The sequence below is a fragment of the Mycteria americana genome, chromosome 2, assembly GCF_035582795.1.
Source record: "Mycteria americana isolate JAX WOST 10 ecotype Jacksonville Zoo and Gardens chromosome 2, USCA_MyAme_1.0, whole genome shotgun sequence".
NCBI classification, from domain to species: domain Eukaryota; kingdom Metazoa; phylum Chordata; class Aves; order Ciconiiformes; family Ciconiidae; genus Mycteria; species Mycteria americana.
This window is the reverse complement of record NC_134366.1, coordinates 20,656,218-20,681,632: the sequence shown is the minus strand read 5'-3', so window position 1 is coordinate 20,681,632 and position 25,415 is coordinate 20,656,218. Positions and strand designations below refer to the sequence as shown.

The window sequence follows — 25,415 nt, the reverse complement described above, 5'->3', positions numbered from 1 at the left end:
CCCTCAGTAGAAGTAAAACAGAACTGCTCTTTTCAACCTTCTGAAATGAAGGCATGAAAAATACCTGCATCATCCTCTTTGGTAACTGGTATGCCTGAGTACTAACATAAAAAAAAAAACCAACCAAACCCCAACACTCACCACATAAAACAAACAAAAAAGCCCCAGAGGCTGCAGCACAGCATGAAGATACCAGAGCTAAACTAATAGCTTGCACTAGAAGCAGTCAGTGCACAGCAACTCAAGCTGAGATTAACTGCTTACATTAATTACTGGCTGATAATCAAGTACTGCTGTCAGACCACTTGTGCCCAATGCTCTGCAGCTCCTGAGACCCAGATCATCTCTCTGTCAGTATGAGAATCTCATTTTCCTTCCAACATAAGGCTTCCTATCAGCATTCCTACTATTGACCAGGGTACCATATACCCTAGAAGGGCAGCGCTGCTCTTCATTTTGCAGCCATGCATTCATTAGCCAAGCCTCAAGCAGAGAAGACTCAGTCTCAGCATTGTACAACAGCAGGTAACTGGTCAAAAAAAAAAAAAAAAAAAAAAAAAACCAAACCAAACAAACCCCACACAAAACCCAAGAGAGTCAGGGTCTTGATTTAAACAGATGAGAAGACCAGGAGAGAACAGACTTAAGACCATTTTCAGAAGACATTTGCTATATTTAAGTTTGCAGATCAGATTTATACAGGTTGTGAGCTGAAGTGTTTCCTAACGGAATTAGTAACTGCTTATCTTTAGCCTGATCCTTTCGTATGTACTGCCCCAGACACACAATTTTGCAATTGAGGCCTCCATGCACCTCAGGAATTTTTGGTAACAACACTTAAAATGGATTGCTCTAACTGCTTCAAGTTTATCAATGGATATATTGCATAAATCAGTAATTTAAGTAAACAATATGAAGTCATTTTATGACTAAAACTGATATGCAAGTTACTTAATGTTTTTGTTTTGGTCAGATACATGCACTGAGTAACTGGATGTGAGCAACAGGCAGCAAATGTCATGGATATAGGTGGTACTGCTGTATACTAGCTGGGACAGCTCATACAATGCAAGAGCTTTACAGCTATACTGGGGAAAAGAGCATAGCTCAACATTTCATTTTTTCAGTGTAGTCCTTGTGAAGAGTTCTTTGTTTATAAAAAGTCTTATTTAAGATGCCTTATCAAGCAAATACTACCTTTGACTGCATGTTCCACACACACCACAGCAAGGAAAAATAAAAAGTATTTTCAGTAAGTCTTTTGGGGTCACAGTAGCTATTTCAACTCATAAGCAGAAGCCCGACATGCATAATAGTGTTTATTTCAATGCAACTATATATGCCAGCATTCTCAAGTGAAATGACTGCAAAAGCCTACAGATCCCAGCACAGAGGAAAAACTCCAACCCTTATAGAACATTCATAAAGCCTAGAATTACTTAGTGCGTGAGGAAGCCAACTGCAACAGCTAAGACAGAGTTGTGGCTAAAGTTTTTTCTTCTTGTTTGCTTTTTAAAGGGTCCCTTCCTATCTTCCTGAACAGAAGGAAGCCACATACCCCAAACAGAGTACTTTATTTTTGACAAAACATGTCTTCTCCAATAGTTGCTAAAAGGTAGGATGATGGAAGAGAATGGATTTTCAGAAATTACTAAAAAAAAGTCTGAAGAACTCACTTGTGTAAGTATAGGAAAACAACCAGACACTTGTTTTTTGCATTTATGCTTAAGTTTATACAATTTTGAGTAAGAATAGCCAGATCCACATGAGCACACTACGGACATTAAGCCACTTGCTGCAGAATATCTTCTTCCTTTCATGTATTTTCTGTGCTCAGCTTCCCCTTACTTTCATTTTGCATCCGTAAGGAAACAGTTGCAGTAAGTGTCCTTTAAAACACAAATGCTCTGATCAGACAAAAGGCAACTTAATCTTTCAAAATTATAAAGCATACTACATAGAGAAAGCTGGAAATACCCACACATTAGAGGTATTTCTCTATCAAGCTTGCTTCCTCCAGCTACCACTGTAAATAAGTTCATATTTCCCTCCCCCAGTGATTTACAGCTTAAGGAAAAGCAGAAGCCAGACTGGGAGCTGGGCATGATATTGTTCTCTTTGGTGCTTTTTGTGAGGGGAAGGAGTGGAACAAGCCAAATGCCCCGCTTCGTGCAAGCCAATGGTTTTCCAAAAGGTACTGAACTATACACGCGTTGGAGAATATCCCTTCACAGGTAATTCTGAAGGCAGAACATGCAAGAACAGAAGCAGCTCCACGAGCTGAAGCGATCACTATCTTGGAGAAGCAAACCCCTCTATTTTTAGGTTAGTGCTCTAATGGGGGGAGGGGGGAAGACTCTCCAAGTTATGTTTGCAAAACAGGAGTTAAATCCAGGATTTAAAAAACAAATAAGAAAAAACACATCTTAAACAATTACCAGATGCACATTAAGAAACTGTACTTAGTTAAGAAGCATTAAATGGTCCTAAATACCCACTTGCTGCTCCTTCACAGTACTAGGTCAACAGAGGAGTGCTTTGTGTACCCACTCAGGGACCTGTTAGATTTACCTGACACATCATGACAGCTTTAAAAGGGTCAGTTCTGATTTGACAAGTCGGTGAAACTCTCCTCAAAAAAATTAATACAACAACTACATACAAGAACAACTGTTCTTTCACCCTGTTCCGGGTGTTAGTTCATGTATCATGCACACACATTGTAGGGACAAGTTAACTATCATCTTATGTATGGAAGGCCTTTACATAAGAAAAACTATAGTTACACTCAAAGTATAAAACAAAACTTGTGCTGAACAGCAACAGTTAAAGTCTACAGGAACTAGAAAGACTGGAACAGTGTCATGCAGGCTTAATTTTGTTCATTTTCCTACCCACATGCTGCAGACGGTGCATCACTTCTTATACAAAAGAGATACACAAATATCTATAATTTACGCCACAACATTAAATTTGCATTAGCTATAGAATTAGTTTTCTCATCACTTTCTACAATAATGGTGCTCAGAACGAGGCTAATGCGTTTCAAAACCGTTTACCTTGTAGTTCCAGAGCGTGAAGGCAAGACCTTGATTTACCCACAAGGCACAAGGGAGGTTCAGAAATACTAAAAATAAATCTGATTTTTATTTCTTTAGTCTTCCCCCAAAACCTCAATGTTTAAAATAAGATTTTAGTACTTGGCATATTTATCATCCAACTAACATTCACACTTGACTTTCAAGTATTCAATATTTCTTCGGACTAGAAGTAGAACATTGGCTTTTAAACACACTGAAATAAATGTATCTAATGCTCACCACATCATGATAACTAACAAGTCACTTAACCTTATGTTTTGTCAGTGAGGGACAGAACATAGCTGCCTAGTTTTACCTCCCTTAGCTTTAGCCTTAGTTTTAATTGCCTTAGTCTCAAGATAATTTAAATTTTTCTAGCTCCTCTGCACAATACACATTCCCATTTCTGTTAAGAGTCAAGGTACTATTCTGCACACACTAGCATCCCCTCACTATACAGTCTGAGTTCACCTCTTCAGCATGAAAAAAAAAGCATAGCAAAGACCCAGGAGTCTTGCTTAAAGATATGTGGCAAGTATTGCTGGAGTCTCATCAGAAACACCATGAAGTTTAGCAGGAACTTAGAAGCCTGGCTACACATAAATAGACTTCTGCCCATTCACTTTCAACACTTACTTGCAAGCTAACTGGAAACCAGTGTAAAGACCAAAAGTAACACTGGAGACAGAAATGCAGCAATGAATCAGACGCATCACTTTTTAATAAATAAAAAGTCGTTATTTAAAATTCACAGACCTATATAATAACATAGCATATGTAATAGCACACTAAAACATTGCAAGTTTTATTGTGAAATTTAACAATACTGAGGGAATGACAAGGGCAGTTCAAAGACACTAAAACTTATCTATATGACATCACTGCAGTTACATCACTGTATTGTAAAATATTATATTAATAATTGGGGAAAAAAAACACCTAAGCAAGAACTAAGAGCCTTAAGAGTTTCTCAAATCATTCAGATGGGTGCCTATTTCTTACAGATACAGCCTTATTTGAAGGCTTCTCATCAACGACTCATTACAAGAAATTTACTGAGGCATAGCCATTCATTTTTGTAGACACTTGTGCAGTTATGTTTTTGCATCAATTGCCTAAGATTTTTTTCCAGAGAAAGTAATACCTCACCGTTTATTGCTCCGGAATTCAATTAGATTGACTCCTTGACTTGACAAACCCATACTGAAAAAAAAAAAAAATCCTCATATCCTAATGTAATTCTATATAGAGAGCCGAACTAATCTAATATATAGCCACCTACTCTGTAGGATCATACCAACACTCATACGAATGCTACAGTAATCTACTTTCCCCTTCTCCCAAACTAGTTGTGGTATCAAAGTAAAAAGCATTTGTAAATATTTTAGCAGAAATGCACTTGCAGAACTAAACTTGTCTTTGACATTAGCCTAGCAATACTTATGTTATTCTTTAGGGTCTGAAGTTTGAGAAATTTCCTGTTTCTTCCACATTAAATTAAAAGAATAACCTCATCCTACCACCTTGCTTTAATATGTTCTTCCCTACACTGATGTATCTTGAAGTATGAGGGATCGCCCTATCTTTCATTTTCTTTGCAACCATTTAAGCTGTAGTAAAATGGATGAGCAGGCAACTGATCCAGCAGGCTTATGTCCAAACTACAAGTCTGAAGTCTTGTCAAAGGTCCCATCTACCACACCACAATTCTGCTAATTAGATTGTATTTTTTTCAACCAGTTAATTATGTCAACAATAGAACAGATTTCATATAACTAATGCAGTAGTGTTTCTTGGGAGGATTTGAGGCTGCCAACACAAAAAATATTTTAAAGCTTTTAGAACAGCTAGTTTTTATAGCAGAGCCCTAGAAGATGTGATATAGTGGACTGCATCCTCTCACTCACTTAACGCTGGCGTTTCAGTCTTTACTGTGCTTAACGTACAGGAGAGATCCATGTCATGAGGATACTGCAGAGCTGCCTTTGAGTATTAAAATAGATTTTTAAATGAAATATTAATAGTTAGAAAAACATATATTTTAAACACATACAGAAACATGCAGACCAAGACTCAGTGGCCACAGTTAAATTTAATCAGAATCTACACTCCATTAGCAGCTGGAAGAGTTCCAAAGGCCGCCTGTGCCCTCAGCCATCTGCCAAGACCCCTGATTGTGTTTTAAGTCCCCTGAAATTACAAGGATGCATTCGAATATGCCATCCTCCACTTTTGGTATGGTATTTACAATTTTCTTTTGTTGCACATATAAAAAAGTAGCTGCCTACATCATCACCAATATATTTGCACTTTACAGATGTACACAGTCAGACATACTTAATGTCACCTAAATTTCAAATATATTTGGTACCTTTTGCAAAGCTGCTACTAACCTCTACATTTCCAGGTTTCTTGAACCATAGGAAAGCAAGGCACTAGTGACACCTAACATGGAACAAACTATAGCTAGCATCCAAGATTTGGATTCAGTATGAAGTTTAACCTATGGAGATAAAAATGAAAGTTCTCAAGCTTTTACCAGTGCTATCTACAAGTATGCTAGAGCCAAGCATCAAAATTCTTGCCCAAAAAACTCATTCAAGTCTACTGCTCATTGGAGTCATGATACAAACTAACAGCTCTTACAATAGCATTGTGTAGAAAATGCTGAAAGGAGGAGGAAGAGTTAAAACCAATCACAATAACTAACAGTCTTTATGATACAACATCAAAATGAGATAAACTACTTCTGCCACATCCCAAGAAAGTTGGAGAGTGTTACATCTCCCAAGAACATTTGCCCATGCATGCAGTCACAATTCTCTCTGGAGATCTTCAGATGATAGTATTTTATTGATATAAGGTATCAGAGAACATCTGGGGGGGTGGGGGTGGTGGTGCGCAGAAATTCAGGTAGACGTCATGCTGAAACAACTCTTGTAGAAACAACGGTAGAAGAGGAAGCAGAAAAAACCAAACCAATACCCCCTGGTTCAGAAACAGGTCCAGAATACTCTGGAAGTATTTGATGCCCATGTCCTATGTGGAATCAACTCAACTCTGCAGACTCCTCAAGCCTACACTGAGACCTGCCATCATTAACAAAAAGGGAGAGCTAGAATATTTGCACAAAGTGGATGCACCGTAACTCATGCATAGCCTAGAATCTGGTCTTGAAAGCACATTAGTACATAAGTACTGCCAGGTATCAGGTTTGATGTATGGAGGCCTAACAGAATAAGAAAGTAAAAATACTCATTGCCAGAATAACTGCTTCAAACACAAAAGACTTTGCTGTACCACACAATGCAGTACTACAGTGTTAATTTTGCTCATCTTCTCTGGCTGTAGCTCTGTGGCCATCTAAGCCAGCTTGACAGTCAGATCCAGCACTTCTGCATCTCTGTCATTTGACAGGCCTTTTTGTTGAGCTCAGCTGGTGGAGACCTACCCGACGAGCAGCCAGCAGTGATCAGCTCAGGCTATGGGTTTCCAGCCTTTTGCTTCATGGCTGAGCTGAATTACATGGTTTGCCACTTGGCAAGCGGGAACAGTCTCACCTCCTCTTCCCCTCTCTACCAACCCCTTCGATCAGAAAGTGAGCCGGTTCAGCCTATGAACCCAGCAAAAACGAGAACAAAACAAAAGCCCAAAACACAGACTTTTTGCCAGATTAATCTCTGGTCTTTTAGCAAGCTGAATTGATTTACTGGATCATCAGACAAACACTAGAGCCAGCACAAACTAAGCAGTAGGAACTGGGCCTCCTTTTATTAAAACCACAGGCACAGTTGAAAAGGGCTTGATCAGAGTTAATTATCCCTTTACCTTATACTACAGGTAGTGCTGCTGATCTGGTGCAGTTTGTACTGATGGGACACAGTTTAGTAGAAAGACCACATAAGAAAAGACAAATAGGTCACTCGGGGGAGAAGCCACTTGAATCTGAAACACGTCTTTTACTGGTGTGGCAGAGGGAAGAGACTTATGTCAGTCTCTGAACAAAGACTCAAATTAAAACAGTGTGTTGGACGGCAGCAGATGCAGAAGAGAAGTTTGGGGTTTTTTTAGTAAGGCAGTTAACTACTAGATGTACCATATAAAGCACAGGGCAGTACACTGTAGCTGCACAAAAAAATGTCTGTCATTTCAAGTAGAGGCCTCTTAAATTTTTTGCCTTTGTAAATACTATACCTGCTTGCTCAAGACAGGTATAGAATAGTACTGCTGTGAGAGTTTGCAAGTGTAACCAATGTGAGTGAAGTTAAAACAGAAAAGAATGAGGCTGAAGGGATGCAAGACAATAAACCCAACAGCTTGCTCCCATCGTGAGGGGGACAGACTCATTGCCCAGCTATTCCCTGTACACTGCCAGGCAGTTCTGCGTACCCCTTCTGCACTGGCTCTGGTACTTGTCAGACCCCACCAGAAGCAAATTAATTTCCTAAAAATATTCCCTCCTCCCTAAAAAGATATTTTTCCTGCTGAATCGGTAAGTTAAACAGCTTGGCCAAGGGTACAATACTGAGAGTAGTGAAAAAAGGAAGGAAAGAATAGGACCGAGACCAACAACTCCTGGTGCTGAAAGGAGGTAAAAGTGAAGGAACATGTAAAACTGAACCACAAGTTAAAGTTATCCCTTCCAAGACTCCTACTGGGAGCATATACTCAGATGCCCTAAAGACATCAGCTTGTTTGCATCTACATATAGCATTACCTATCCAGCAAATTGTTATTCAGAGTAAGCGTAAATTGTCCCTCAGGGAAAAGATTTACTAAGACACAACCCTAGACTGGAAGGGGACACAGCCACAGAGGTGGAAGTGATGCACATTCAAAAATAGAAGGGAAGAGACTAAGCATGGGAAAAAATGATACAATTTCTTTTCTGTAAAGAAGACTTTCCATAATCTCACATAATGCCAGGAAGGAGTCTCATCAGAGGACTAATTGAAAAAAGCAGAATAATTTTCCAATTTCTTGACAAAGATACAGGAGAACAGTTTGCCGAGGTTTCTTTACCACTTACTGCAAAAACCACAGCATTAAAGACAGAATACTAAGATGGATTAAGTCTCATACACTCATTTGTAGGTTCAGCAATAGACTTAGACTTGGTGTCAGTGTCTCCTATTGGGACAAACAGAAGCATTTCCAAGATCCCTGAAAGCTACCATGGATATAGACTATTTGTATTCCAAAAATGTGTTTTGGGTTTTTTTGTGCATTTTTTGTGTTTGTGGTTTTGGTTGTTTTTTTTTTTTTAAAAAAAAACACAAAATCCAATACAGAGACTACACCTTCATTTCCTTTACACTTTAGTTGGCTAGCATTTGCCACAAAGAAGTCTGAAAAACATTTTCACTAAAAGACTGGTATTTAAAACTGGCAATATCAGAGTAATCAGATTTTACTGCCTTTTTTCATGACCTAGGAAGTACAATATTGATTAAGTGTTAAAAGGGGTGAAGCTAATTAGAAGAGACATGATCAGACAGAATTTGGTGTCTCTTGCTGGAGGACAACACGCTCAAGAATAAACCAACTTGTTAGACTAAGTCTGCTGGTATAGGCTTTACCAACAGAAACGCTAAGAAGCGGGTGACTTCAAGAGATTTCACTTTTTCTTCCATTGCTCCTCCCCTCGATCATCACCAGAATTAACACTTTCCAAGTTTCAAAGTCACTGGCGTCTATGCAGGGAGAGAAACCACTGCAGCCCAGGATCTGGCTCACAGCTGGCTTAGACTGCGAGTTCGCCCTTCCTCTGCGGCAAGGAATCACACAGCCCAACTCCCAGCGTGCTGTCTTGCCCAGTAACTGCTCCTACCAGTGCTTAAAAAGGCCACGAGGAGAACCAAGTCATTTTGCTTGTTATTTTAAATGAAAGCAACTCACATCCCACCCCTGCCCTATCTCTGCTCTTCGCTCCCTGCCTCCCGACAGGATTACTTTTCAGCAGGACACGCAGCTGACCTGGCTGACCACAGGGCCACGCTTGCACTGCCGGCAGAGGGGCTTTCCTGTGCCCAGGGGAAAGCGATGTTTTAGGCAGGACCACCCCTTTGCACTGCCATCCCATCACATTTGCTCACTCTGACAATGAAGCCATGCCTTTACTCAACAAGTCAGCCAGAAATCAGAGAACCATGGCTCTGTCCCAGAAACATGTAAACCCCCAAATGAAATTCCCCTCTGTCCTAGGATACACCCTGTTCCCCTTCCAGACAGAGAGAGGGAAGGTGCAATGTCAGCTTTAGAGCTCTGGAAATCTTTAGGAGTGAAGTCATTACACTGCAGCTTTACTGGCTTCAGGTTAGTTATTTCGTGCTTCCTGACCTTAAGTACCCCTTGGAGGGGGAAAAGGAAAAAAAGAGCTAATAAATAATTGAAATAGTTCATTACTAAATCACCACAGAAAGTTAACAAGATTAAATGCCTTCAGTTTTGTACTGTTGGAGCCAAGTGACAAGTGAAATGTCACTTACGTAAAAGATGTTTATATTCAGCCAGGAAATATTTTATATTTTCAATAAAGCAATGCAAGTATTCTGCAGTCATAGCCTGGATAGTTAAAAATGATTAACAATGTTGTGGAGAGTTTCCATTGGTTGTTAGCTTAACTCAGCTTTGAAGCAATCTTACACCATTTTTTGTTTCATTCAAATTTTTGGTGGCAATTATCTTTCCAAAACTTTAGACACCCACATGATAAGCACTCTATCTGATCAGTCACCTTGTATGCTTTTAAGAGATTTCGCTGCCTGTAACCTGGACCGGCATGACTCTCCTCGGAGCAGAGCTCTAGGCTGGATTTGTTTGACTGCATTTCTATCACCGTTTCATTTAACATGCCTTTCCAAGGCAGCTGCAAAGCTGTCTGCTCAGAGGGAGCTGTGAAACAGGTAGCTAGTGCAACAGCAAATCCTGCCAGCTCCACCAGAAGCCCCAGTCAGATTCTCCAGAGCACTTTCCTCCTTGCGTTACTTAAGCAAATATATGCAAATGCACAGGATCTCAAGGCTTTAGAAAACACTTCACAAAGTGATGGGTTAATCAGGCAGAAAATCAGCTGTTCTGTCCTGGAAGATACAGTAAAATTAAAAAATAGCAATCTTTCGACTAGTCTATTTCTAAAAAAAAAAAAAAAAAAAATTAAAAAATTGCAAGCTCCCCTCAGTTATACAGTAGTGCTGTGACTCACTGCACACTGTTTATTTTCTGTTCAAGGAGTCTAAAAGCTGAGCATTTTCATTCCTGGTTTGTCAGGCTTGTTGAAAAAAATGGTCTCTCAAGCCTCAGTTTGTAAGAGCCATTATGGCAAAACGATCCCAAACAACACCAAATGCAGAAGGTGGGACTGGATGCTTTTGTCCTCCATACCTCAAGCTCTAAGCCATTAGATATATCTGAAAGCTTGGCTAAAACTAACTGGAAGTTAGTTTTGTCAGACACATGCATGTTTTTCAAAGATTAATTAAGAAGTTTGGCACAAATTGTAGAGAGATTACCATATGGCACAACTGCATCAACACCACCACTAACAAGGTTTAGCATTCCTGGACTAAATACATTTTAACAACCAAGAGATCACTGTCATAAATTAAGTATCCTTTATGGTTACAACCTGCAGAATTATATTTAAAACATTTGGCACATCAAGCACATCATGAGGGGGAAAAACATGACTCCCCAGACAACTACTATTAGCCCATATTTTAATCTGGTATGGAAAAAATGCAGTGCATCGGAGCAAAGCTTCGGATATACTCCATAGTATCTGGAAAGCAGAGTATTTGCATTCCTCAGCAGAGCTGCGTGTCAGAGCCCAGCTAAAGTAACATACAAACCTATACACGCAAAGCATGTCTTGTTCTTCAAACTCTGAAGTTGCTTGTAATATTGCTATTTTATACTCTTAGTTTACAGACTTTCGGCTTGAGGAGGGGTTATGATACTTAAAGCCCTATTATCTCCAGAATTTTGGGTTTTTTTTTTTTTGTTTTTTTTTTTTTTTTTAAATCATGTGGTAGGTCAACTTCCTGGTTATACCAGTATGCACATACACACTTCCCCAGTGCACACTGACATGACTCAGACAACACTGACATCCCAAAAGAGTGGGTACAACACTGTACAGAGAAGCATCAGACCAGATGCAACAGCAAATTTCATTTTGAGACAAGATTGGCTTTTCTGTTTAGTGAAATAGGGTTAGAAAAATGGAAAAGCTCTCATCAGCATTTCTTAAATATATGAATTAGCAGGAGAAAAATTAGTGGAGATTTGTTTGCATCAGAAGACTTGCATGCTCTAGGTGTGGGTATTACATACTGATCAGCCTCTAGCAAGCTTGTCAATACCAATGCAAATAAAATGCAGACTACAGAGTGCTGGGAGAAGACAGCTACAGTAGGGAATCTTGATTATCAAGGCCATCTTTTGTAGCATCTCTGCCTGCCATCCAAAAGTTATCTATGGTATTTACAGAATACCTGAGCAGGCCTCCTAGGAGTCAAAAAACATGGTTAAAGCTACACAAGTAGACAGTTAAGTTCCAACAAGGAGGTTTCCCCCCCCCCTTCTCCTAATTTCTGTTTACAGGCCCAGCTCACTTAAACAGTCTATCTATACCACTTCTTTCCTAAGAGTCAAATTAGGACTTCCATTTCTAATAGCACATTTCCTCTCTCTTGACTTTCCCTGTACAATATAAGAGTTTACATATTATTTCTCTTTATGCATTTTGCCTGACTAACATTGCTGTTCTTGAGATGGCAAAGTTCTTTACTATAGCACATGCAAAATTACTTAATTTTCTTCAAAGTATTTGATCAAGTTAAGCTGCCAAGATTGAAATATACCTTCGGAAAAACAGACATGAGAAGGGGAGGTGACACACAACAATAACTTATGTGAAAAACTTATTTTAGGGTTCAATTCCTTAGTTTACCAAATAAGGGAAAAATGGCACAAAACATAGCTAGCATGAATCTGACAAACCAGTTCTGAGCTCAAACTTGCCAGCTGGGAAAGCAGTGGTAAGTAGTGGAGAACATGTAGCTCAAGGATCATGCTTTACTATCTCAGCCCTCTGTTGCTTCTTCCACCTACTTGAAGATGTAGTATTAAATTTATCATCCAAGTGATCCACGCCAGCTTGTACCACTATTTGAGTCACTGTTCAGTAGCAGGTGAAGAAAAGCAGGGAAGCCTTTGCAGTAAAAATACTTGTCTTTAGATGAGTAGCTACACAACTTCCATCTTGAGAACACTACACAACCAAATCTACGTTCTTCCTTTAACGAAGGGCCTAGGTTTTTTATTTTTTAAATATAAACAGTGCTTGCCACGTCAGAAATGAGTTAATCTCCAAAGCTAGCTCTTTTCAAAGGCTTTGACCAGTAAGCCCAATGTTCACAGAACATTTAAATTCCCCCTCCCCCCCGCCCTTTTTTTCCTTGCTGAGGAACAGGCTATATATATGTCAAGAGTCTATCAGCAAGACACAGACCAATCCAGGTTCCTTTTGGTTTTGCTCATCAAGAGGCTAATACTGGTCAGAACACAAGTCTGATGGAAGAAGCAGCAACCCTGAAATACTAGTTGTGTTTATGCAACACCAATCTCCTGGTTGACATCTTCGGTTCAGAAAGGGGTCCCATGGCACCATAAATAAAAGCAAACAGGTTACTTCAGGTTAAGGTGTTACTTCCCACCAGCTGAGTACAACCATGTCTATGCCCTTGGCCAACTCAACTACAAAAAGTAACATACATCTATTTAAACCATCACATTTTAATTCCACTTTGTAAACGAAGTAACAGTGTCCCTTAAATCCTGAGTTTTTTAAAAAAAAAGTAGTTTTAAAATTACTTTTAGCCTTGCTTTTGAGGTAAACATATGCACACAGCAACAGCTACTTAAGGGACTGAATTACTGTCTGCCAGGTAGCCATATTTCTATACCCTTCAACTCCCTCCAGTTCTTAATAAAGTTAATGTCTGAACTTTTGTTCAGCATTATGTTGCCACAAGAATAGTACATTATCCTGTGACAACACCAAACAACAAGAATCTTTTTCTGCCCCTAGTAACTCTTAAGACAAGTGGATAAATGAGCATTTTTACATGTCAAGTAATATAAGGATGGCTTAGCCACTTCCGCAGCACAAGGACACCCTCCAAACTACCAGTCATTACATACGTTCCATTGCAGAATGGTTAGAAACATGGCTTTTCAGGAAAGAAAAGTCTCTGCATTTTGAAGGGCATTTATAGTGGTGTGGACAAGACCTCAGGCACATCACTCCAGATTGGTTAGCAAGAACAAGCCCATTGTAAGAGAGTCACCACCGTTCACATCCCAATGGACCTTCTTCATCTTTCAGGTGATCAACACATCACACAGGAGGAACCACTGCTTTCAGGCTCTTCCAGTAAATTCTTAGGTGCTCAGCCTTTAATTGTGAAGCAAATCATGTTCAACCAGAAAACCTTAGGAAGTTATTCACAGGAAAATGAAAAAGTTGATGACTTAAACATGAAAGCCTGGGAGATTTCCTCAACAAGATAGGAATATTAAAAAATATCCTAGAAATGACGCCTTCCAAGGAGAAACTGGCAATATACCTTCTCTGAAAGATTCAGCAAGTACAAAAATAATGTCTGAAGAGTAATTAGCTTGAAAAGTTACCTAAAAACACCACTACCAACAACAGATAATTGCTGTATATGGGGAAAAACCCTAACAAGTGGTATTGGGAGATGTGGTGGAAAAGGAAAAAAATCCACCCCACTCCCACCAAGAAAAAGGCATAGAGCACTAGCGAGATTCAAGATGCTCAAGATTTCAATATTGTTTTGCTTTGATGTACTGCAACAGAACTAGCTGAGGAGGGATGAGGAGTGCAGGATTCTGTGAGCCCAGAGACATCTGAACCCTATTAACATCCCTGAGCCAACATAGCCTGAAGGGCATTGCTCACTCAAACAAAATAACCAGCTACAACTGCCTGCAGCTGTAGGTAGGAAAGAGAAAGCAGCATTGTTGAATCAGCTGAAGCCCAAAATAACAGCTGGAGAAACTGCTATATCAGGAACTCCCTGCCTCCATAGAAATGGGCAAGAGGTTCTGAAAACAGTGGTTGCATTGCTTTTTGCCTGCAAGCAGGTACATGTGTTTGTTAATAAGCACTAAGACTTTGTTTCTGTAAATTAGTTTTACCACTTGTCTTCTATGGGCTGGGGGAATATCCAGAAAGCTTTTGTTGTTTGTTTGGTCCTGTCCACTGTGCAAGCACAGGAGAAGGCTGGTTTACATATCACAGATTGCAAGTGAAGCATGAGTCAGACTGAAAACTCACTAATCTGACGATTCTGCTTAAGACCCAAAAGAATAATTATGCCATAAAATTTCTCTTCAATCCTCCTCTGCTACCCTTATTATCACCAGAGGGGGGGAAAACGTCAAGAGCAGCAGGGAAACTCTCGTTTGCATCAGCCCCAAGCTGCTGCACAAGAGGGTCGTGCTGAGCTGCAGCACCTCGCCAAGCATCTGACACTGTATTTCAGTTTCAGTGAGTCATTTCTGAGTCCTCCAACTGCAAGTTTGCGGTGACTGAAGAGGAGGAGGCTGGGTATGGGCTTTCCAGCGAAGTCAGCCTGTTTGAGACTGCTATCTTTCCCAGAAAGACAACCAGTTCTTTTGACTAGCCAACTGAGACAGAATGTGTCAATAAGTACTTCCTCTTCAAGGACTTACTGTAAAAATAATTTTATTTCAAGTATAAGCCTTTAAATATTACCACTACTTGGACCAAGCATTTTCAGATATGTACTTTATGAATCAAGAACTGATTTGCACACCATCTTTAAAACTGGAGTTGTATAATTTTATATAGGCTGTTTGAGTAAGTCTGGAAGAGATGACATTGTTTTTCTTTCAGGATTGGAAAAGGTATAGAAAACCCCTAGAAACAGAATAGCACATAAGTACAAACTCCAGAGAAGAGATCTACCCAAACAGCATCTTAGTGATTGTTTTCATTATTTGCAAGAGAAAATCATGCAATACTTCATGAAAAAGGGATACTCAATTAATGAGGCACAAATTTTAGAACCGTTACCCTGAACGCAAGTGTTTGTGCCACTGTTCTCAGAATTACATAGAAGCCAAAAGTAACCTTGTCTACCATTAGGCCTTTATTAAAAAAAGCAAAAAGCAGTATTAGGATCATAACTTCAAAATCTAAAATAGCAATAAAAATAGATAATCCATTCCTCACTCAACCGCTTTCTCAATTCTTGGTATTTTGCAATTTGGTCTCCCAAAACTGGCTCCAGATTCAGATCAAAATACAGGAAGTCAGAAAGACTGAAGCAGGAAGCTCAGAGATTAGCAACCTTGCTTTTGTTATGTCAATCTTCCAATTGTTGTGCAGCTCCAGGCAACCATAATACATCAGATTTGCACACTGTAAAGGCCCTGACAGTTACATACTTAAAGAGTATTTCTCTCTGAGCTCCTCTAGAAAGCTTTCTGTTATAGTCACCCAGAGCCCAACACAGGACGAGGGCCACACCATAACATCAATAAACACTCTCTAACTAGAGACAACTTACATGGCTGAGAGAGAAAACAAGTACACTGAACAAACAGAAACGCAGCCAGCAACACCACGACATCAGAACCTGCTGTACCAAAGATAGTTTTGGTACCTAAGTGATCTAGCAAGGGTCTACAAAACACTGGGCAACACAATCAAAGCAGAACTAAACTCTGCAGAACAGCTTTAAGTCTACTTTGCAACAGGGCATGCCACAGATGAAGGGCACTATATCAGCACTACTAGTTTAATAACAATTATTGAGGCTTGGCACCACAAGCTAATCAGATATTGCTCAGTTTCAGTTCAGTATAATAAAGTTGTTACTAAGCTGCTTTCTTTTGACTGGTCTTAGACTAACCAAGTTGGGTATTTTCCTCTCTCCCTCCTCAAAAAAAAGAGTGACCGCTACGGCCACAGGTTTGATATCCTACAACAGAACATTTAAGTTAGGATTCTAAAGAATTACTATTGTTTAGAAGGTCTTCCATACATTGGCATTTACCTCTAAAAGCAACTTCAAAAATTTCAGCCCCTAGGAAGCCATTACAACTTTTCTGAAGACATTTACTCTCTACCTGGAGAGGCAAATTATGAGGTTAGATGGTTCAGCATGTTTCAAAGACCAAGACTGAAGAGATGACCAGAAACCAACAGGTACAATATAGACAGTTCTGTCTCTGACAAAATACATGACTATTTCAAAAGGTTAGAATAGTTGAGAAAGCTCTCCATGTTGAAAGTGCAGAATCCAGTGAGAGCTGTCTGCTCCAGTGGTTGTTTTTTTTTTGTTTTTTTGTTTTTTTTTTTTTTTACTATGGGCACCAATGTAACTCCAGACTACCAAATACGAAATTGAGCTATAGATAGGAGATCACTGGTCAGTCAAAGACTACACACCAGAGCTATCCGAGTCCCTCCAACTGCCCTAAGCAACTATAGAAACCTAACCTTAAAGTACGTACACGTCAGCCTCTTCCCTCCACTCTCCCTGCAGCGTGTTTGCAGCTCCTCCTTTAAGCTGGGACTGACACTTGTGGACACGGCCTGTTGTGGTATAAAAACTCCACCCTACTCACTCTTCTGCATTAGTTTTAACTCTAGCACATCTCCCCAGATGAACTCACCAGAGGATCAGACCAGTGCCAGAAAAAGAGTGGAAATAAGCCCAGCAACCCCAGCTTTAGCTGGCTTAGGTATTATGGAGGCTGTGGTTTGACTAACCTTATGCTAGCATGAGCTGGCACTTCCTTACTAAGAGGTTATTTTGCCCCATCTTTTCTGCTTTTGCACCAACTCCACATTCTTTGTGCTGGTACAGCTGTTTGCATGGATGGGCGATGAACTTCAGTGAATTATGGTCCATCTAAAAACTCCTCAAAATGTATTCTTTTTGCTAGGTTATTACTTTGGAGATGGGTAATTACTGATAAGGAAAACAGATAGGGCTGAACTTGTTAACCAAGATGACTGGAATGGCAGAGACTTGACTGATAAAATGCAAACACAGGAACAGCAGAGTTGAGAGGTGAGACAGCATATAACTGAGACACCACGAGGGAGACTGGGAAAAGTGAAAGATTAAACCAGTTAGCTCAGGCAGCTGCAAGGTGGTTCTGTGAGTCTCAGCCTCACCAAGGAGATCTGCAGGCCTTCTAATAATGCCACATGAGGGAATGTGATTTTTTTCAGTTTTGTCTTACAATCTAAAAGGATCATGCATATACTCACAGCTGTGTTAAGAATATTAAGGTTGCCTTGGGAACTTACAGTGCACACAAAAGAGCTGGATTAGACTAATTACATTGCCTCAGTACACAAGGTAGTTATTTCTCATCAGACTTGGTGAACAAGTACTCTATAAGGTGTATGGCCATAAGTATTTCTACTGCAAACTATTCAACCCTGCTCTTTGAAGATAAAGCTAATGTTTTCTTTTCAGTTTGTGACATCCATCACTACAGCATTCAGCTTCTTCAAACAATTTTCACAATACCCTTATTAAGCAATCTCTCAACGCAAAACTAATTAACTTATTATAGAATAGCACAGGCTCTATAGGAAGATCATAAGACAGATGTTCACATAGCAAACCACATGCAAGAAGTTACCATCTCAACAATTCAAAGCTAACCCATTTCACCACCTACCAGGATGCAGACCATGAAAACTAACAAGGTTTGTCATTACCATCCCATAGCTGAGGCAGCAATTTCTTAGACTGCTTCAGCTATTTTGCTAAGTGCAAACATTTGCTTTACCAACAGTGAAAATGAGGAAGAGAAATCAGGACTTTTGTTAGAACATTTAAATAGTAAGCATCGAGTATAAGAAGTAGAAAAACATGGAAATAGACCTTGGGAGTAAACATAAAATAATGAATTCATACTGGAGTCCATTACCCACAACAGCAGTCATAATCACTTAGAAGTCAGGAGAAAATGAAGATGAATGTGTACTTCTTTCAAGACTTTAAACCTCATAGTTCAACAACAAAGATGACTAACCTTTCAATAAGTCAAGATATCTGTAAGCCAACATGACTACAACTCTAACTGAGCACTTAGCTCTGGTAAGATCACACTGAAGATCTGTAAATAATAGGTAGTGTCACCTTACTCTAAAGTTGTCATGAAGTTGCATAAAGTACAGCTAGGCTATGGAACCCTACAGCACAAGGTGTTTTCAAGGAAGAGCAGAAAACAGGACTGTACAGCGGGAACTGCACAATGGGGCAAGTCAGTTATATTAAACAAAGTTTGTCACCCCAAAACCACAGGAGGAAAATAAACATCTACCAGGCTCTGGCCAATGGGCGTAACGCAAGTGTCTGCTTTAATGAGTAAGGAATTCAAAAATAATCCCCTAGAGACTCTTTCTTAAGGTATCTGGTGCAAGATACTCAAATAAGGTGACTAAGTTGAGTCAGCAAAACAAATTTGTGCCTCCTGTTTGCTTCACTGAACATTGTCCAGCCCTCCCTGCTGTGGTTAATGAAATTCAGTTTCAAAAACCTATAGGCAAAAAAAACCCCTAGCCTTTGCGGCACCTTATCTTGTAGGGCAGAAGAAACTACAGAAAGTAGCTTTGAAACTGCTGTCTGAGCTCTTTTCATAGCCCTTCCTGTCTCATCCCTAACAGAAGCTATTGTATGTGTTCCTTTCAATAGCTCAGAGAAGGACATGAAGTATCACTCCCATTTGTATTTCATGCAGGAATGTTTACTACCTTTAACCCAACTATAATAAGTATTTACAATTTGTATTTTTACTAGTCCATCCACTCAGTTGCAAAAGCAGTATCAAATTAATTTCTGCAGTACACAGAGCTTGACACCCAAAAAAGAACCAAGTTCTCAATAAATAGCTCTTCCTGTTCTACTTCCTTCTATATACAAAGATCTGGGCTGAGTGCCCGGCTGACTTTATTTTAAAATAGTTTTAATTGCTTTATTATCTGCTTTGTTGTAATCAATGCTTTTTAATACATTGTTTCTTCCTGCTTCTTAGAAAGAGCCTTCTCCCATGTAGTCTACCACCACCTCCATTAAACAATTAATACGGTTTCTTCGTTGTTGGTTTGGTTTTTTTTTCCAAGCTCACTGTTATGAGTCTTGAGTTAACTCTAAGATCAGTAACTTTAGTTTTACTTTGTCTCAGTCATTTGGAAAAGCCACTTAGAGCACAACTGCAGCAGTGATGTTCTGCATTAAATACAAATACTAGCAACACAGTTGACAACACAACTGAGGAGTAGCCCTTCCCATCTCAAGACAGTTTCCAACCAACCTGTTGTGCTGACAGCTGATGCCATGAGTCAACATTATAGTTCCATACCCTCAGAGTTTCACTAGTCTTAAAATCATTTAAGAGCATATTAAAAATATGGACCCAAAAGTTATCAACTCCTGTAACTTATGAAGATATATTGCTAGTGGTAAGTGCTGTGGGTTTGTTTTCATGGATTCCCCCTGCCCCCCCCCTTTAAACAAAACTGATCATAAACATAAGTCAGTAGTTTTTATTCCAGAGGGCATAACCTAGCTTTTAATTATTTTAGGCTTCATCTTTCCAAGGAGCTACTCAATAAGCTCTTTTCAGTGTCATTTTCCTGAACGTACAATGTTTCAGGATAGGAAGTTCTTAGGAGAGAGGGTAGGTAAGTCAGTACTAAGAAACTTGATTTATGCCACAAACTGAGAGGGTACACATGTACCTAACAAGCTCTCTGGTGCCATGTTAAAACATAAGGACAGGCATGACTAAGTGAGCTATCTGTGTATTTGTCTGGATAAAAGTTTGTAACAGGAAAGAAAGTATGCTAGCTAAGAAAAACTCCCAAACTGAAAACTGACATGAATGCAGACATTTTATAGCTTTCTGTAGAGATACAGAAGCTTTCCTAACATGATAAAATATATCCGAGTATGTATAAGGGGGAAAGATGCATTTACTTGTCATGCTTTTTTTTCCTCCCCACTTCTAACTGTAAGAGTGAATGAATCCAGGAGTTACACTGCTGGATAGAGGAGTCCCTCAGCTCTCACTCCTTTTGTTATTCTGTCCTGGTGTTGTTCCACTTTTGTTAAAAAGATCAAGCCAGATTACAGCCGAGAGCGCAACAGTAGCATCAGGCTCACAGTGCCGCATGTGAGCGGTTGAAGGAGGTCGTGGACTTTATTATCTGTTGAATTCTTCAGCCACAGAAAGTACACTCTTTTTGATGTACTGTGCAATATGCTGCGGGGGGGGGGGGGGGGGGGGAGTAATTTGATCCTTGTATTCTTATTGTTTCACTTGCTTATTAGGCAGCAAGTGCCATTGAGAAGTCAGGCGCTGCTAAATTTTTAGATCAGCTTGTAATCATCCAAGAGACAGATGGCAATTACAGATTCCAGGGGCTGGGGGGCGTGTGTGTGTGTGTTTGGTTTTGGTTGCATTCTTTTTTAAACTTGTACAGTATGCTCAAGACCTTCATTAGGCATTCATTCTCTTCTCCTAAGTATATTTAATTTAATGGTTGACACAGTAGGTGAGGTCTCCAGCAGTCCGTTCTTTATCTCAAAATTAGTTACAAAGCAACCCCATTTCTATTAATTTTCTTCCATCTTTGTGGGTGATACCTTTTGAAGGACCTAAGCCTAGTTTCCTACAAATTCCCAGCTTTCCTAACAAGCTTTTAACAGAAGCAGGCAACCAACACAAGCGAGAGCAGACTCACCATCATCGTGCCTGGGACGATCATCACAGGCTGCAGAACACACAGAATGCCTGGCTTTCATTTTTGGCACAGAAAACAAGGAGGGAAGAATTACTTCCAAAAGCATTAGGCAAAAAGTTACATGCCACCTTCCTTCCCTCTCCTCCTTCCCACAGTTATTGGAAATCCACCAGCAGTGACAATATGGAGGTAAGAATAAGGATGTTATTTACCATGTCAGTTTTAAATGAAATATTATTACAATTGTTAACTAGCTAAAAATATAGTTTTAAGTCATCCTAACCACTGAGTTTAAGTATTTGTTTCAGTAGCACAGCCAGATTATCCTTGACACAGGGTAAAAGACTGAGATAAGATCAACTCTTAATGATGCAGATGCCTGCAAGATCCAAGCGCACCAACAATTAGTCTTTGCTGCTACAAGTCATCAGTATTATAATCTCATCTACAAAATGGGACACAGTTGCTTTCACTTAGCAGAAAGTTTCATTCAACTGCATATTTCAGCGTACCAAGCAATGAATTACAGCTCTGAATGTGAGCATGTATTTTCTTGCTTCTTAAGATATTTGGGTAATGTTTACATGTTTTCCCCTCACATGCCCTAAGTTATTACTGAATTTGACTGCATTACTAAGCAGGATTTTGCATTACGTTGCTCTCTACTTCTACCTAAACAATAACTGAGGCCACCAAAGCAATTTGCATACAGTTTGTTGGATGGGGGGGGTAATTTGTAAGAACCTTGGCTAACAGATGCCTTCCTGCAGATTTTTTTTCCATCAACAATTCACACCTTTGTTGTAAGCCTGACTGCTTTGTGACACCAATGCTCGAGATCTCCCTTTCTGGAGTCAAGTTTCCTCCTAGGACAGGAGAGTTAAAAGAACAGTTCTTGTAACTTTTTCCTTAGATGGAGCTTCTTCACACATTCAATTTACAATCTGAAAATTGTACTCAACTATCAAGTACAGTGGTATTTTGGTCCTAAGATCGAAAAAGTTAGAAAGCCTGCAGAAAAATCTGCTTTGCCCTTTTTATCTTCACCAAGGGCTTCCTTCCAATATATGCTGCATCCGATCAGAAATGTGGGAACTGCATGTCAGCTTCACTGTTTCAATACATACTTATCCCCCAAGACAGTTAGTAAGACTCAGAGACTGCTATTGTCTCGTTAATTGATATGCACTGGAAGCAATCTTAAATATGATTTTTCAGATGACTATGTTCTAAGTTTATTTAATGACTGTCATCATGAACTATGATCTGTGCTCATTTTCTAGTCTAACCTTTGCTTACAGATTTCTGTTTATTCTGCTAAGAAACTTAAGGATCCTCAATTCCTGTTCTTAATGAATCCACACACATAATTTTTATTTCTCCTATGAGAAATTCTTATTTGTGATAATAGAGTCCAACCACACTGAACACTTATTTTGATTTGCTGGACAGTGCCACATCAAGCATTACAAACTGACAGGGTAAGCATCTAACAGAGGAGCCTGCAATACTTCAATGCTGCATCCTTGGCTAAGAAGAGATGTTTACATTTGGACACATCAAATTAACTTTTTTTTCCATGCTCTCTCATTCAGAGGAATTTTATTTCCATGGGGCCCACAGCATTATTCATGACTACACCTTGCAGCAGGGTAAAGAAATGGAAGAATATATGCAGAACATGCAGCAGATACTCACGCCTACAACCATCATCTTCATATGAACATGAAGCTACATTTCTCTGAGCCTGCTCTTTGAGCCCTCCCAATGAAAGGATTTTAGTTTACAATTTTTAATTTTATGTGCGTGAACCAGTACTCTTCTTTATTACATTTTCTAATGGGAACAGCTATGTATACCACATTACATGATCATAGGAGTCATGTACAGTGTTGTGTTTTTCACTATTTACTTTGTTATTATTTGTACTGGAGAGGTCTTTCCTCTGAAAGTAGTGGTATTTCCAGTATGAACACACGTAGCAATGAGCTGTTGCAACAGGAAGATCACTGTTGTCCTCGGAGATCTTCTCCCTCTCTCTCTCCCCAGGGAGACCGCCGATAGCTAGCACACTGCCATTCAGTAGAAGTCTCTCACCCGGTAATTATCAGCTTGCTTTCTCGCACTAAAGAGGCCTGTTTGGGAATTTTTCTATGAATAATGCCACTAAAGGAGGAGCAAAAGAAACTCGTGTATTTAAGCCCAATTCTGGCAAACAGCATATCGTGCACTTCCACAATTAGATATCTTTTTGCTTTGTAGATAAATATCTAATTCCTTATCAGTTCATGACATAGGGTGTCACTGCTTACAAGTGACCTACAGAAAACTTGAAATCCTTTGGGACCATTTCCTACCGACTCACAGGGCTATGTTAGGCAGACTGTTTAACCTCACTAGAGCTTCTCCTCTGTCACCCATACCATATCGGTACGTGCAGTTAAAGCATTTCCCCCCTGACCATCACTTCAGGCTCTGTGCTGTTTAACACAGATCTAACAGCGCTTAGCCTTGATGCTCAGCCTCCAGGCTTTAGGCAAAAACTATTAAGATCTACACAAAGGAAAAAACCTCACAGGATTTGGATGTGTAGCAAACAAAAGGAATACTGAGTTAACTACAGGCTGCTTTGCCCGTTTCATGAAGCTGTTACAAAATTTGTAGTCTAGCCTCAAACTGCACATTGACAGTTGCTCTTACAAGCTCTTAAGCAGCAACACGAAGTAACCCATATAAACCCAACATTTGGACATGCGGACTTTGCACCAGCAAGAGAAAAGAAGTTTTTGGCTTAACTGCCCTGATACCTGATTTTAGGTGATCTTCCGGCTCTACGCTTTTAACCTGCCACGGCAGCTATTTAAAGATGTAAAGCTGCGACTTGAGCCTCGTAATGCCCAAACCATGTGACATCTTTACCAGGCTCCTCATTTTAACGCGTAATAGCAGCAGTTCAACGTTACCGCACCCGGCACAGGGACTCTTTTGAAGCCCGAGCAGCCCATCATCCGCAGGGTGATATAGCACTCCGCAAACGTTGCAATTCTGCTGCTTTACCACATCAAAAACCGGCCCTCCTCCCCTCCCCCAAGCGCACAAAACCGTCAAGAGACACTCGCTTCAGCAAACTGCACGGAAGACGGTGAAAACTTCGCCAGTTAAACGCCAATAACTGGGTGGGTTTTTTTAACCGCAGTACATTTATGCAACGCCCGCTCGCGGGTGGCGGCAGGAGCGGGGCGGCTCGGGCTCCGCTGGCAGCACCGTCCCCTCACGGGCACCACCCGTGCGCCGTTTAACGAGCGGAACCGCGGATCGATAGGGCACAGGCTACCGCAGGCACCCCGGCACGCCGCGGCCGGCGGCAGCCCCGCGCCTCCCGGGCAGCCGGGCGCGCATCGCCCCCGCCCCGGCAGGGCACCGCAGCCTCCCCCGGCGCCCCCCGCCCGCACTCACCGCGCTCGGTAACGCGCTCCCAGCCCCCCGCCGGGGCGGAGGGCGACAACCGGCGGGCGGCTCCCGGCAGCACGTGCCTCCCCGGTCCCGCCCGTCCCCCCGCAGCCGCCCCGCATCGTCCCCCCCCTCCTCCCCGCAGCCCCCGGGAGGCGATGCCCCGGTCGGGCGGCCGGCGGGGTCAGGCGCGGCGCTTACCGAGTGGTTGACCCCCCACATGAGGACGCTGAGCAGCGGGTCGCTAGCCCGGAACAACTTCACTTTTTGCGCCACGAAGTGCTTTTTCTTGGTCTTGGTTTTACTCGCCATGACGGGCACGATGCTGCTGGGGGCCGCCATGGCGCAGCCGGCGGCGGATGGGGGGGAAGCGGCGGGCGGGCAGGAGAGAAAGGAAGGGGCGAGTCAGCGCCCCAGCCCCGCGGGCAGGCGAGGGGGCAGGCGGCCGGCGGCGGGCTGGCAGCCGCGGGATGCCGCGCACATCCCGGCCTGGCCGCCGGTGCCGCGCGCTGAAATGGCCCCGCTCGCGCGCCGCGGCCCCGCCCCCGCCCCCCCCCCCCCCGCGGGGGAGCCGCCGCCCGCCACGCACCGCGCCGCCGCGCCCCGCCCCCGCAGCCGGCGCGGGAACGCCGCGGAGTTTCGGTTCCTGCCGCCCACTGCGCATGTGTCGCCGCCGGGCTCGCGCCTGCGCGGCCGCGGTGCAGAAGGCGGCGCCCGCACGGCGGCCTCCGGCGGTTCTTGAGGGGGCGGGCGGCGGGGAGGGGAGAAGGGGGCGGGCGGGAGGCAGGATGTGGGGCGAGGCAGGGCTGGGAAGAGCGGCGTCGCCCTCGCTCCCCTCACTGAGGGGAGGGGGACGAACCCCAGCTCCGCGCTTGTCTGGGGAAGAAGGTAGTTCTCGTCCCCTGCCCCGTGCCACGCTTCCCGCCCTCACGTTGATCTCCAAGTCCTCTGGGAAACAACCTGCCGTCGTCCTAATGTTTAACTAATCACACACGTCGCTGCTTTGTGCGGTTTTTGTAATATTTACTCAAGTTTCCAGTTCCCCTCGCCGTGAAGAG

At 41.6% G+C, this 25,415-nt stretch overlaps 1 protein-coding gene across 1 annotated transcript in view; it reads right to left on the bottom strand.

Moving 5' to 3' along the window:
- PIP4K2A (phosphatidylinositol-5-phosphate 4-kinase type 2 alpha) overlaps nt 1-24,999 on the bottom strand; it is a 119,848-nt gene extending 94,849 nt beyond the window's left edge. Inside the window, exon 1 of the mRNA XM_075492668.1 lies at nt 24,559-24,999. Coding sequence (XP_075348783.1) covers nt 24,559-24,699 — 141 coding nt within the window. The 5' untranslated portion in view covers nt 24,700-24,999. The remainder of the gene's footprint in view (nt 1-24,558) is intronic.
- Nucleotides 25,000-25,415: the final 416 nt, after the last annotated feature.